At 41.5% G+C, this 13373-nt stretch overlaps 1 protein-coding gene across 2 annotated transcripts in view; it reads left to right on the forward strand.

Annotated features, from left to right (window-relative positions):
* The window catches only part of LRIG1 (leucine rich repeats and immunoglobulin like domains 1), a 228965-nt gene that overhangs the window by 74022 nt on the left and 141570 nt on the right, over positions 1-13373 (forward strand). For both annotated transcript variants that reach the window (XM_078661486.1, XM_078661487.1), the window contains exon 3: positions 7877-7951. In XM_078661486.1, the coding sequence (XP_078517612.1) occupies positions 7877-7951 (75 nt within the window). The remainder of the gene's footprint in view (positions 1-7876; positions 7952-13373) is intronic.

Below are 13373 nucleotides of genomic sequence, written 5' to 3' on the forward strand. Positions count from 1 at the left end.
GAATGGAAAATTCCACTCAGTTTTTGCTATTATTGGAATGGAAACGTTGACACATAGGTCAGTCATTGCTGACTGAGCAAGGCTAAGACTAGTGGAAGAGGGAAATAAAAATGTGTGATGACCATTTGAGGTCATTCTCTTACATTTTGCTCCTGCAATTTTGAGCACATTCAAGATAAACTAAAAGGGTACTTATTACAGGTCAGGTGCACAATTTCTGTGCCTGTTCATTCCTGCTGGAAATGGTATGCTAGTGATCGGAATTTAAAGTTCAGTGTCACTAAGGGGCGTGGTATTGGTGTGACCAATAGCATTCAGTACAATGATTGGGAAATGTAGTCTCATGATATTCAGATGCTCACAATTATACAGCGATTTCTTAAGTCTGTAATTGCCAGCTGTGTCTCTATCCTGGGAGAACAAATGGCATCCAAAGTAAGCGTTGACAACTTCCTTCTCCCCCAGGAGGGAACATCTGGTCTGATCAGTTTGTTATGAAATCTTAAAAGTGTGGGAGTGCCTAATTAAACAAACACATTGTTACTCTATGACAATATTTCCTCTCTGCAGCTAAGACTACCCACACACGAGCGTGATTGTTTGAAGAGTATATTAGATGACCTATAAATAGCGAAACAATGTGAGCAGCAAGAAAGTATGGGTGCAAGAGAGTTGCCTACCCACCAGGTATGAGGGTGTATAAGACGTACACACTTCTACGAAGTGTGTAGGTCTTAAACAAGAGTATTCAACTTTAGGATTACTAAAATGATAAACTGGATCCATAGAGACTACAAAAGTGGTAAATATTTTTGTGATGACCAGCTTAATTATTTTGAATATAAACATTAGAACTGTGGCGAAGAAACGGGGCCAAAGGGAGAAAAGATTAGACTCACTCCGAATGGTACGAATATTTGTGGACTTAAAGTGTTCTAACAGCTAAACACTGCACTGAGTTTGGAGGTTAGGATTAGAAATCATTTTATTGGTGAAATGGGTTGCGAGTATCTAGATTTTCAATGGAGATGTGAAGGAGTCCAAAGCATGAAGTTAATCAAGGGGTAGGGCAGCTGCGGAGAAAGAGAGGTGCTGAGTAAGAGTGTAAAGCGAGGAGAGTGTGCTGGACTGGTGTGACTTGTATAGGAAACACAAGAGGCAGAAAGAATGGCTCCTACACTTTTTACTTGAAAAACACATTTTATGTTTCAGTTTTCTTGCAACGTCTGTCAAAAGGCATCTAAAAGCGTGGATGCAGGTGGCTTTGATAATTTGCCACTGGTGCTCATATGATCATGCAAGGAGAGTGTGATTGAAGCTTGATGGTAAAGGTATGATGAGTTAAAATGCATCAATTTCCATGCAGTTCTTACAGTTTTATTATTTTGCTCATACACCTGAAGTTAGGAGTACAATAAAACAAAATAAGTCATCGAGTTTTGAATCTCTTTGCTCAACGGCTTGTATTTTATTTCTTGAGTGCCTTTCGTTTAATACTCTAGAGACGCGTGCTATTTTTGAGCAGGCTCCATTTCAGCTTGACACCAGCCTGGCAACCGGGCTGTAAATATTTTATACCGAGTGCCCTCTCCACTGCCAGCCGGGACCTCAGATCGGCTTATGCCGAGTAGAAGGGGTGAACACTCTTCAACGTTCATTTCATGGCTGATGAGACGTCGTCCTCGATGGCAGACTTTCAAAGAGCATCTACTCTCCAACCAATCGGCGCCCTCAACAGATCCGGGCAAAGTGAGCCGCGCTTCCGATTGGACAGGTTTATAATGAAGAGCGTTAGAACTTTGCAAATATACGCAGTCGCGCTATTACTGAGGTAGTGATGGTCGATATTGCTCGCATTGCTTAGACTATCTACTGTTTGGATGATTTTATGAGATGCAAAACGCTTTATTTCTTTGTGAGACAAGAACACGCACCTTTCCCAATAACCGATTCTGTCTTTTCGCTCATTATTTTAAATGTTATTACCGAAACGCAGACAAAATTGGGCATAAACTTTCTTCATTGCTTGAGAACTTCATAACATTTCCAAAATCGTTGTGTTGCTTTGTCGGTACCCGGCCTCCATTCGTTTTGCTCTTTTTTTTTTCCGTGCTTCTAAATTTTGTTTTTTCCGTGTGTTCTTTCCTTGCAGACTCTTTCTTCCAAGCAGTGGCTTGGTCCTCTTTTGTCTCGAATGCTGTACGCTTTTGTTGGCACTTTGAAGTTGATGTGTTAGCATAGCTTTGTCCTGCCAGATCTGGTCATTATTCCAGCCTGCTGGCTTGTTGATCTAAGAGCGCATTGACAGTCACTTTGTATGGCAGTGTGCCCCCAGAGACGGCTACTTAGCGCTTCAGCCATCTCTTGGCTAACAGGCAGTGACTGAAACATTGCTCTGGGTATCATAAGGGATTAGTGCCCAGTGCTTGCGTTTGATAGTTCTGTTTTTTTCCACCCATACATTTGTGGTGGAACAAAGCCGCGTGTTTCTGTTTTTTAGGTTTGAAAAACAGCACACATTTTTCTTAAAATGAATGATGCCCCACATTGGCTCCATTCCTACCAATCACTAGAAGCCACATCAAATAAAGCCACGCAAGCCTTCACTTTGAGCGAATCGGAAGAGCCTCGGTTCTCAACAAGCATTGGTAAAGCCTGTTAGGTCCATGCTCACTCATGAGGGCTCAAAAAAGCAATAAAAATGTCTGCCACAGACGGGGCAGACGAAAAAGGCTGAGATTAAGAATAAAATGTGTGACAACAAAGTGTACCTTTCAAATATGAAATAGTCCCTACTTTAATGGGATCGCACTCACTCTCTCCTGGGAGAACGAACTGGTTGATGGGTTATGCACACTTCTAGAGTAACTGTTGCATAATGCAGAAGTCGAGAAGAATGCAGCCCTGCACCCTTGGAGGGGAGGAGGGGGGGGGGGGGGTCAAGTATTACATTTCGGAACAACCAAGTGTCTAGTCGGAATCATCAAATACCTCTCAGTCGACTAATGTCTTGTATATTGAAGAGGAGCTACGGTTTCCCCAGCTCAAAAGTCTGTAGCTATGACAGTTATGCCAGATTCTCTCTGCATTAATGCTATTGGGCTTGAGAGGGGCAAGAAACCACAGGGATGGGGCAGGTGGAATGTAAAGAAGCAACCAGGATGGTAGCGGGTGGGAGGGGGAAATAAGCAGCACAAATGGAGGGCATGTGGGAGGGAACCGAGCCAGTGAAAGCTCAAGCTTTCACTGGAGTGCTTAAAAACAATAAAAAATTAGCCCCAAAAACAGGAGCAGTGGATGGACACAAGTACTTGGTCCATGCTCTAGGGGAGGGCCAAACACACAAAACGGCATGACGCATGCATGCCATGGACTGACTGTAATGAAGGATACAAGAGCGCAGTTGAAGTGAATACATGGTAAACCTATGGGTGGGCTGTAGCCCTCTGCTTGTAAACAACATGTCTCTAAGAGGTAGCATATGCACTGTCTGGCCGAGACCTAAAAAGGGAGAAAATTGATTATATGTTGAAATTTTGATGAGTACGATGTCTCTGAAAGAAGCATGATTGGAGGCCTTACTTATAACATCAATGAAACCTACTTTTAACATTTCCAAAAAGGCAGGCAAATTATCCAAGTCTCCCTCTGCACCTAAACATTTTCTGAAATCCGGACAAAACTACAATCTACAGCCACTTCTTTTGTGGTAACAGTGTTGGCACGCAACCTGTCTGAAGTTCTTGCCTGTTGTCCTGCTGTCTACAAATAGATTATTACTAAAACCTTTGCTAGCTAAGGCTTATTCTCTGTCCTCTCTGTTGATGGTCTCCCTTGTCATCCGAGTTTAGGATCTACACTCTCTAAATAAGTGTGTTATCAGTGACCACATAATCTGCGACGGTTGCCATCTTGCCATCAGTTGCACAGATGACCTTCATTGCGTTGCCTTTGACGACACTGAGCAAAATGCAAAAGACTTCAGGAAAGTAGATCACTTATTTTTTGGATACATGAAACCCTACACCCCTTCTCATACCCAAGCAAGATGTCACCAGAACCACCATCAAAGTATTTTTATAAAGAAACTGAGGACTCTCCTGTTCTGTTTATAGCCCGATCCATCTGAATGTTGAACGCCAGGAAGAGGAAGATCCCAGAGAGGGGTCTCGGAATGCACAAGGACACTCAGATGCTGAAAGCTATCATCACCCTTACTTTCAAGGCCCATGAAGATTTCTCTGATTGTAGACTTAAGGAGCCATAATGTGGACATTTTGATGTAAGCAAAACACACAGTTTAAACTTAAGACTAGGGAAAATATGGCCTAGACACCTATGGTTGGTTCGCTGAATTTAAGATCATTTGGCAATGATTAGCAGTATTGGGTAATTGTCAAAACTATTGTATGCCAGAGGACTTGTATTGCTTCATGAGGGATGTCTTTCCTTTGAGTTATTTAAATGCACTTTGGGGTGAGGAGTCTGAGACAGGCTTTGTGGTAGCGCACGTGTTGCAACAATGAGTGCTAATAGTCCAGGATAAAGAAAAATGTACTCATCAATGGCAGCTTAAACTAGGAGTTCACTGCAACAGACATTTTTGAAGAGCAAGGTTCCCTTTAAGCATTACATTCACTCTACGTATAGTGAGAATTCTGAAGGAAATTACTTCTAGGTGGAGTGGAGTTACTAAGCCTCTCTCACACCGAGACTGCGTAGAAGATCTAATCAATGAGGCAAATAGACTAAAAGTTCTATTGTATTAAATGAATTGGTTTTAATGCTGCTACGTTTAGCATTTTATTGGGATTCATAGCCTGATGACTGGTATCAATTAAAGCGGTACAAAAGGGGGTGGTGATGGACGGAGCATCTGAATCAATCAAACACTCACACCCAGTCAAAAGATCTGGGTTTAATCCATCACCGTTCTTTAGCCCACTCTGCCACCCCAGTTCAGACATGGCCATATGCAAATCAGTCTGACCATGTGCCTCATGGGAACAGTCCAGCCCGAACTGCCAAGCCATGTCTTCCCTGGACCGGAAACAAGCTTCCGAGAACCGGTTTCTGGCATTCCAGCCGTCTTCAGCCCGGCTTGCTTGAATCCAGTGGCAAAGTGAGCAAGGGACTCACGTCTGAGCATACCCTGCCACACTTATAGCGGCCAAAAGCGGTACAAAAGGGGGTGGTGATGGACGGAGCATCTGAATCAATCAAACACTCACACCCAGCCAAAAGATCTGGGTTTAATCCATCACCGTTCTTTAGCCCACTCTGCCACCCCAGTTCAGACATGGCCATATGCAAATCAGTCTGACCCTGTGCCTCATGGGAACAGTCCAGCCCGAACTGCCAAGCCATGTCTTCCCTGGACCGGAAACAAGCTTCCGAGGACCGGTTTCTGGCATTCCAGCCGTCTTCAGCCCGGCTTGCTTGAATCCAGTGGCAAAGTGAGCAAGGGACTCACGTCTGAGCATACCCTGCCACACTTATGGCGGCCAAAAGCGGTACAAAAGGGGTTGGTGATGGACGGAGCATCTGAATCAATCAAACACTCACACCCAGTCAAAAGATCTGGGTTTAATCCATCACCGTTCTTTAGCCCACTCTGCCACCCCAGTTCAGACATGGCCATATGCAAATCAGTCTGACCCTGTGCCTCATGGGAACAGTCCAGCCCGAACTGGGGTGGCTGAGTGAACTAAAGAATGGTGATGGATTAAACCCAGATCCGTTGACTGGGGGTGAGTGTTTGATTTGTTCAAACGCTCCGTCCATCATCCCCTTTTGTGTCGCTTTGTTCGCCCTAAGTGTGGCAGGGTATGCTCAGACGTGAGTCCCTTGTTCACTTGGCCACTGGATTCAAGATAGCCTGGCTGATGAGGATTATGAATCCGAAACCGGTCCCAGGATGCTTGTTTCCGGTCCAGGGAAGACATGGCTTGGCAGTTCGGGCTGGACTATTCCCACGAGGCACAGGGTCAGACTGATTTGCATATAGCAATGTCTCTACTGGGGTGGCTGAGTGAACTAAAGAATGGTGATGGATTAAACCCAGATCAGTTGACTGGGGGTGAGTGTTTGATTTGCTCAAACGCTCCGTCCATCATCCCCTTTTGTGTCCCCTTGGTATCAATTAAAGGCATATGAATCTGTGAAAGGTTCCAGTGCTGAAAAACTGTCATGGTTATAACGTTATCATATTGCCCTTAATATGGCATGGACAGTTCGACTGCTCCGCAAAATTGATAAGATGACCATAGGAATGATGATGTGGAAAAGTGAGTTGTGCACAACATCCATGCAAAACACAAGTAGGAAAAAGTGAACAATAGCTATTAAGGTTGCAGGCATGGGAATGAAACCTGATGCGATGCTTAAAGGGTGTGGTATAAGATTATTTCACAACAGATCTGCAGTTTTCAGTTTGCATTCTCTCTGAGAGAAGGAGTTGTTTGGTGTGTGCTGCTTTTAGTTGGCACCCACACGTCACTCTGATCAAATAACTAAAAATCAGTACAGTTTAATTTTTGGCCACGTTTTTAATCCCTTGGAAAACACAAAGGTGCTTGTAGTTGTTTTACCATGTGGGACTACATTTCAATTTTATGATGGATAAAACCCTTATACGCAGCCGCTCCTGTGACTATACTGCGTAGTTCTGTAAAGAGGAGTTGGCCTAATGGCTAGGGTGGTCGACCTTGAATCTGGGGAACCAGGTTTGAGTCTCGGCAATGACGCTGAACATCCCGTGATTCTGGGCAAATCACGTAATCTCCCCATGCCTAACCAAAATTAATGTGTCCTTATGTAATGCAACTGTAAAGCGCTCCGATACCCGATACCGGGTCTATATAAAACTCCATAAAAAAAGAGTCTTATTAATCAATTTCTCATTTTCTCCGTACCTTCAGGTTTGCGCTGGGAAACCCTTTTTGGGTAGCTGTGCGCATTATAAAATTACTTTAACATAACATAACATTAATAAAATGTGCCTCTTTATGATGTCTGCTTTCTTAAAAAAAGGAAGACTGAATTGACTAAGACATAACTGGAATAATTTGAGCTTTCTTCCTGCCCTCCGCGCTTCTCTGTCTCATCGACTCCTTCCATTTATTGCAAGTGGTCTTAAGTTTGTCTTGGTCTGTCTGTGACTAAGATATCCTTCCAATATGTATTGTGGAGGAGACTGAAACAGATGTTTGAATTCTACAGGCTTAGGTGACCTGTAAATCTATGCCAAGATTTCTAACCACTTCTTAAAGTAATAAGCTCCAGCATGAGGAAAAGAATAGCTTGTTACTGGTGAGTGTGTGGAGAAAAATACTAAACTTATGAGGGGTCTTCCTGTAGTGCAACGAGCGGGAGAAGGGTTTCCATTGTAACCGGGTAGTGTAATGAGATCTTAAATTAATGCCAGATTTGAACTAGATCCTTCAGTAGCAGAAAAAGGGTGAGTGAAGAATAACCTGGCACCAATGCCAGCGGGCAAAGTAACTGTACTAAATCCAGGATGGATCCTATATGAAAAGGAGAATGAATTCATTCTCTAACAGTGATTGGGAAGAGTAAAAACATAGTCCATTGAAGATTTCTGCTTATTTGTCAGTTTTGGGCTTTGGTTAGCAGGGGGTGTGTCTAAGAATTGGGTCTGATCGGTTGTTTCTCTTGCTTATTTGTATTTTTTACATGCTTTAATATTTATTTTTTAATTAATGACAGATTGTATCTCTATCTTTTAATATTATACACCAGCACCCTATGTGCCTAGCAAAATGCTTGTTTTAAATGATGCATACAAACAGTGTTCTGAGGAACAATTCTGGTTTCCTTGGCTGTAACAGTTTTTTTCTTTTGTTTGTTGTTGCAGTCGACTGAGTCACAATGATCTGACATCCATCCCTTTACTGGGTTCGGCTTCGGCACGCATCTCTTCTCTGTATCTGTAAGTTATTACCCATAATTTCTTAAAAATGCACCCTTGAATGCTGCCTTTGCATATGTAAGCTGCTCTGTACTTCTTTATATTGGTAGGCGGAACTTAACTTCAAAGTAGAAACACTGGAACTTTTTTGACTTTGACAATGCCTTATTTAAGAATTGAAACAACAGTGTATGAGTTAGTCTTTTCCTGCTGAATTCTCTTCTGATAGCACCACACTTGTAATGTAATGTGGGTTCATTATGACATGAAGTAGCTTGTTAAACTGACTACATTTCATTTCATTTCGACTAGCTATAAATGTGCGAGGACTTTAGGTAGGTTTATTGGCTTTTCAGAGCCAAAAACCCGCAAAGGCTGTAGACCCAGATGGGGGCAGCAACCATGGAGACATGGTCTGCAATATTCCTAGTTTTTTTGTCTTGAGCGGCTCCCTGAGCTCAGCACTTTCCACAATGCTACATGGTAGTCACTCTTAGCTAGTGGCTAATTTCAAAATGTTTCTAGTAGTACCACATACAAGGTGTACAAAGAAATGAAAGAGGACGGTGAGTATTTGATTTGGAGCACTCATCCTTGAAGAAGGTATTTCATCGGCTACATCTAGGACATATTTTGCTTGTTTGCCCATCTCCTACACTACCCGAGTTTAAGTCTAGACTGAACAGACCTACAGGTGCCTAGGAGAGCAGAGATAAAAAGTTGGAAAAACAAATTTGAAACCATGCTTTTTTTCCCTTTGGTTAATTAGTTTTGGACACGTAGGAGATCATGCAGGACGTTCCCGTAACACCCTGGATGAGTACTTTGTTGAAGCACATTGTACTAACTTTATAAGGGGGATGTTTGCACACCTGTGTTTACTTTTAAATTAAACCGAGAAGTAAAGTTAAGGTGACTTGGCACGAGGAGCTATTAATACAAATGTTAATCAAGCTTGCTGATCTCAAAATTCTGCTGGCACAGGCCGTGAATGCTGGTGGTGTTTCTCTGCCAAATCCCTGTTCTTCTTTGCATGAGTGCTTTGCAAGGCTTTGCCTGGTCATTGATTTTGTTCTTTTAATTTTGTGAAAGATAAGTTACACCATAATATTGAGATGATTTGAAAGCAGTGTTTTTTTTTGTTTTTTGCAGTCGCACTGACATCATAGGAAACTTGAACTAAAATGTACGACAAAAGCATATGGGCAGTTTTTGGTACTTAAAATTAAAAGACGATGTACACTGGGTCGCTGCTTGTTACGTTTTTTTAACCACCCCCGTACCGCCAACTAGTTGGTCATTTTTGTGCAGAGTTTCTCTCTGGTTGTGGGTTTTCCAATGTGGAGCTCTGTTGTGATAGATCTGGCCTCAGTGGGTAAGTGTGGGTTGGGTGACGGTTTTCCTTGTACACCTTTCATGGGGATCTTGTCAGCCTCCTTCCAGAGCCATGTCGAGTAGGTATAGCATTTGATTGTCGCTTCGTGGTGTTTTTAGGTGGGGTTATAGGTCTGTAGACCCCCCTGCAAAGTCAGCTGTGGATATGTAATATTCTCTTTAAGCTTTTGTTGGCCTCTGGAACTACATAGAATTGAATACTGTCCCCTGCTGTGTGTCAAGTGGGTGTTTTAGTTGCTGCTAACCCTAGTGTTTTTGTTCTTCATCTGAGACCTAGTTGGGATATTAAAAGGGTGTTTTTATTCTGTAGAGATGGAGTCTGATTACCTTGTCTACCTTGGAATAGTTAGTTTGATTCATTCTTCACTTCTAAGAGGTGATACATGAGTTAAATATGAAGGTTAGACAGTAATAGTTTTAAAAGAAGCAAAAATAAATCACCTTGCTAAGTTTGTTAATTTTGCACTCACGTTTTTGGTTGCTAGCTTTGAAAGTCGCAAATGTGCCCTTTTCTGGCATGTGTTTTACCTGCCTGGAGAATGGGCCTTGCACATGCATGAAAACAAGCAGCCAGAAATGTGCTTTCAAATATGAAAGGTATCCTTATTGTAAGATCTCAAGTTATTTTGTCTGATTTTAGTTTTTAAAAACTCACAACTAGGACTTTTAATATTTGTAGCATTTCTCATATAGGCCTTAAAGCAATGGCTGATATAGGAGCTTTAAAATTATTTTACTGTTCCTTCGGTAGGCCACATTTTATAACCCTCTTGAATATTTATTGGGCAAAGATACCCCCAATTTATCTTATTTCCTAGAATATATTCCCATAAGCAAATGGTCTGTTTTAAATTCATTAGATGGGAAGCATCTCAGGAAGATAATATCAATAAGCCAAGAATACCTGCCCAAGCATTACGCTCAGAACTTTCCCTCTTTAATGCCTGTTCTACATCTTTGGCACACCTAATTTAGTACATTATAGTCCATTGCCATTAAAATAAAGATGTCCCTGTGCCCATTAGGCTGCCTTACAAGAAGAACAGTTTTTTGCTAGAAATGTGATGTCTATCCCTTGTTTATGAATAGTATCCCTCTCTCCCTTCTCTGTTGCGGATTGTCCTTTTCTTCCCTTTTTGTGGCTCTTCTTTCTGCCGCAGCTTAATTGTGGCGGATCCTCTGTGTTTTGTCAGAGGGGGTAAGCAGCACCAAAACTCTTACCTGTTACCGTAATGTTTGAGATTCCATAGCACAAAATACCTGTCTGTAGGCTTTAATAGAAAAATGCCTGATGACTTTAACATATGCTTTCACACAAAATACATCCGGCCTACTGCATTTATTGTAACTTTTCATTATAAACAATCCTATAATGGCTTATCACCATACCCAACTCAGACCTACTGTGCAGATCATGAGCTTTCCCAGAAGGCACCCTTCAGGTATACTGTAATACAGTTACAATTATACGAAAACAGAGTTTGTCAAACCAATATAAAACCCCTACTAATAGAGCCTAATAAAGATTACCGTGGGGCAAATCGTCCATCCCCGTGGGTTGTTCTGATGGGTTACCAACACCCAGTCTACCACGGCAATCTGCAAGGTTCCACGTAACAAAATAACTACCTACAGGCTTTATCCACAGTGTAATAAGAATCCACTCTTACAAGCCTATTGTCATTAACACATGCTTTTCACAATAAGTGTGGAAGGCCTACTTGCTTTGTCATAACTTTTCATAATAAACAGGGCTCGCCAAATGTACTTGACCGCTCGCAAATGCAAGTGAATTTCTTCAAGGGCGAGCCAGTTTTCAGGCCTACTTGACCGGCCTGGTGAGTGATATCTGCCGCTGCAGTGCCAGGTGCCAATTTGTGGGTCGAGTGCAATTGATGTTAGGTCGAGTAGAAAAGACTACTTACTCGGCCTGCAGGTCAAGTAAGTTTTTTTAGATTTGTCAAGCCCTGATAAACCGTTCACACCTACGTAGTATGACCTACCTTTCCCAGTGAACCTATAAGCCCTCCAGCCTTTACCAATAGTTTGACACTAGATACAACACAGTCTCACTAGAGTGCACATTTACTGGCATCCATCAGTTATATATTTATAACATTACAGATATGTACAGAATTGCAGTTGGCAAAACAATGTACAGCTCCTCTCAATAGGGCCTAATAAGACTCATCACAGTGAAATTCTATTCCCAAGATTTGTCAGAGTGGGTGCCCAACATCACAACCGTTGCATAGCATGATAATCTGTGAGATCACATGTAACCAAATGCCTTCCTACAGCCTGTAAACATAACATAATAATTCAGTGTTAAAAGTCCATTTGCATTACCATATGCTCTTCACATACATAAATAAAAAAGCAGGTGTACTGAATTTGTAACAACTTTTGATAGGAAATAGAACGGACCTATGGCAGCTTGTGTCACTTATCCGCGTACTCAAACCTACATCGGTTTTCATTTGCTTGTTATCATAACCAGCTCGGGCCTACTGACTAAGCATACGCTTTTCCGTAAAGAAACCATTAGGCATACATTCATACAATTGCAAACAAATACAAAATTAGAGTTGTCAAAGCAAAACACTATCTCTCTTAACATAGCTTTACAAGGATTCTCATGGTGCAAATCTTCTATACCCAGGGTTTGTCAGATCATGTGAACACCACCAAATCTTTTGGAAACAATGGCAATTTGTGAGATTCAATGAAACACAAAACTGTAGGCTTTGATTCAGTGCAATAACAATCCCACCCGTAAGTGCCTATTGAGTAGAACATATGATTTTGTCAATCAATATGTATTTCCTTTTGCCTTTATTTCAATGTTTCCTAATAAACAATTATGCCTAAAGTCTTTACCTTTGGCTTGTTGCCATAACCAGCTCAAGTCTAATGTACTGGCCATCAGCTTCCCACAAGAAAACCATTAGGCTTACAGTCCTAAAAATACAAATGTATTAAAAATTACAGTTGGCAAAGTAAAATACTATCTCTCCTAAGAGAAACTGAAATCTTCGATCCCCACTGTTTGTTCAGGTGGATTATCTACACCAAAACCCTTGCCTACTACTGTAATCTATGTAATTCCATGTAGCAAAATGCCTGCCTACAGACTTTAGCGCAGTGTAATGAGCAATCCATCCATAAATGCCTACTTTCTTTTACACCTGCTTTTTACAATAAGTGGGGCAGGCCTACTGGCTTTGTCATAACATTTCATAATAAACTAATCAAGCCTGTGAACATTTCATAATAAACCATTCAAACCTGTGAAATGTGGCATGAGTCTTCCCGATAAACTGATGAAGCTTATAACTTGGCTTTCATGTTACCCAACACTGGCCTATTCAAGTACACAAAACTGGCAGTCATTGGCATACAGTTATAGAATTACATATATGTAGAAAGATGCAGCTTGCAAAACAATTTGCAGCCCCCTCAAAGGTTAATAATTTTCTAGTTAGATTAGAGCCTGAATGCAAACATTCTTGTAGTCCATGTGATAATTGTAAATTATTGCTCCTCTGTACATGCAATAGGCACATGATGAAAGCAATAAAATGGTACATTGGATTGGCAAGTTTGCAATTGATACAGTAATGCTCCGTGTTGTATTTACTGGTGGTGAAGCAAAATCAATAGGACTCCAACTGCCGTGAGCATAAAACTCTCATTAAGAAAATCAATCTTCATTACAGACTCATTAATGTAAAGATCCCTTTGCATTCAGTTCTAATTAAACAGCTTCCATTACTGCAGTCCATAGATATGATGTACGTCAGGGTCCAATATTTACACAGAACTGTTTAAACAATCTTTGTGCGCTGTACTCTGTCTGGCTAGACGATAAAGCTGAAAAGCTTTCTAGTGCAGTGAAGACAGAGCTATGAGGACTTTGCCGTTAAGAGTTAGTGAGATATTTGGTCTAGGGAAAGGTGCGTTAAGCTGGAGCTCAATTTAGAATTCCATGTTCAATTGGGATATCTGTTGGACAACTGGGATATAGTCTGACCCTTGAAGTGCCAGT

This window comes from Lissotriton helveticus, chromosome 9 (genome assembly GCF_964261635.1).
Source record: "Lissotriton helveticus chromosome 9, aLisHel1.1, whole genome shotgun sequence".
In the NCBI taxonomy this organism is placed as follows: domain Eukaryota; kingdom Metazoa; phylum Chordata; class Amphibia; order Caudata; family Salamandridae; genus Lissotriton; species Lissotriton helveticus.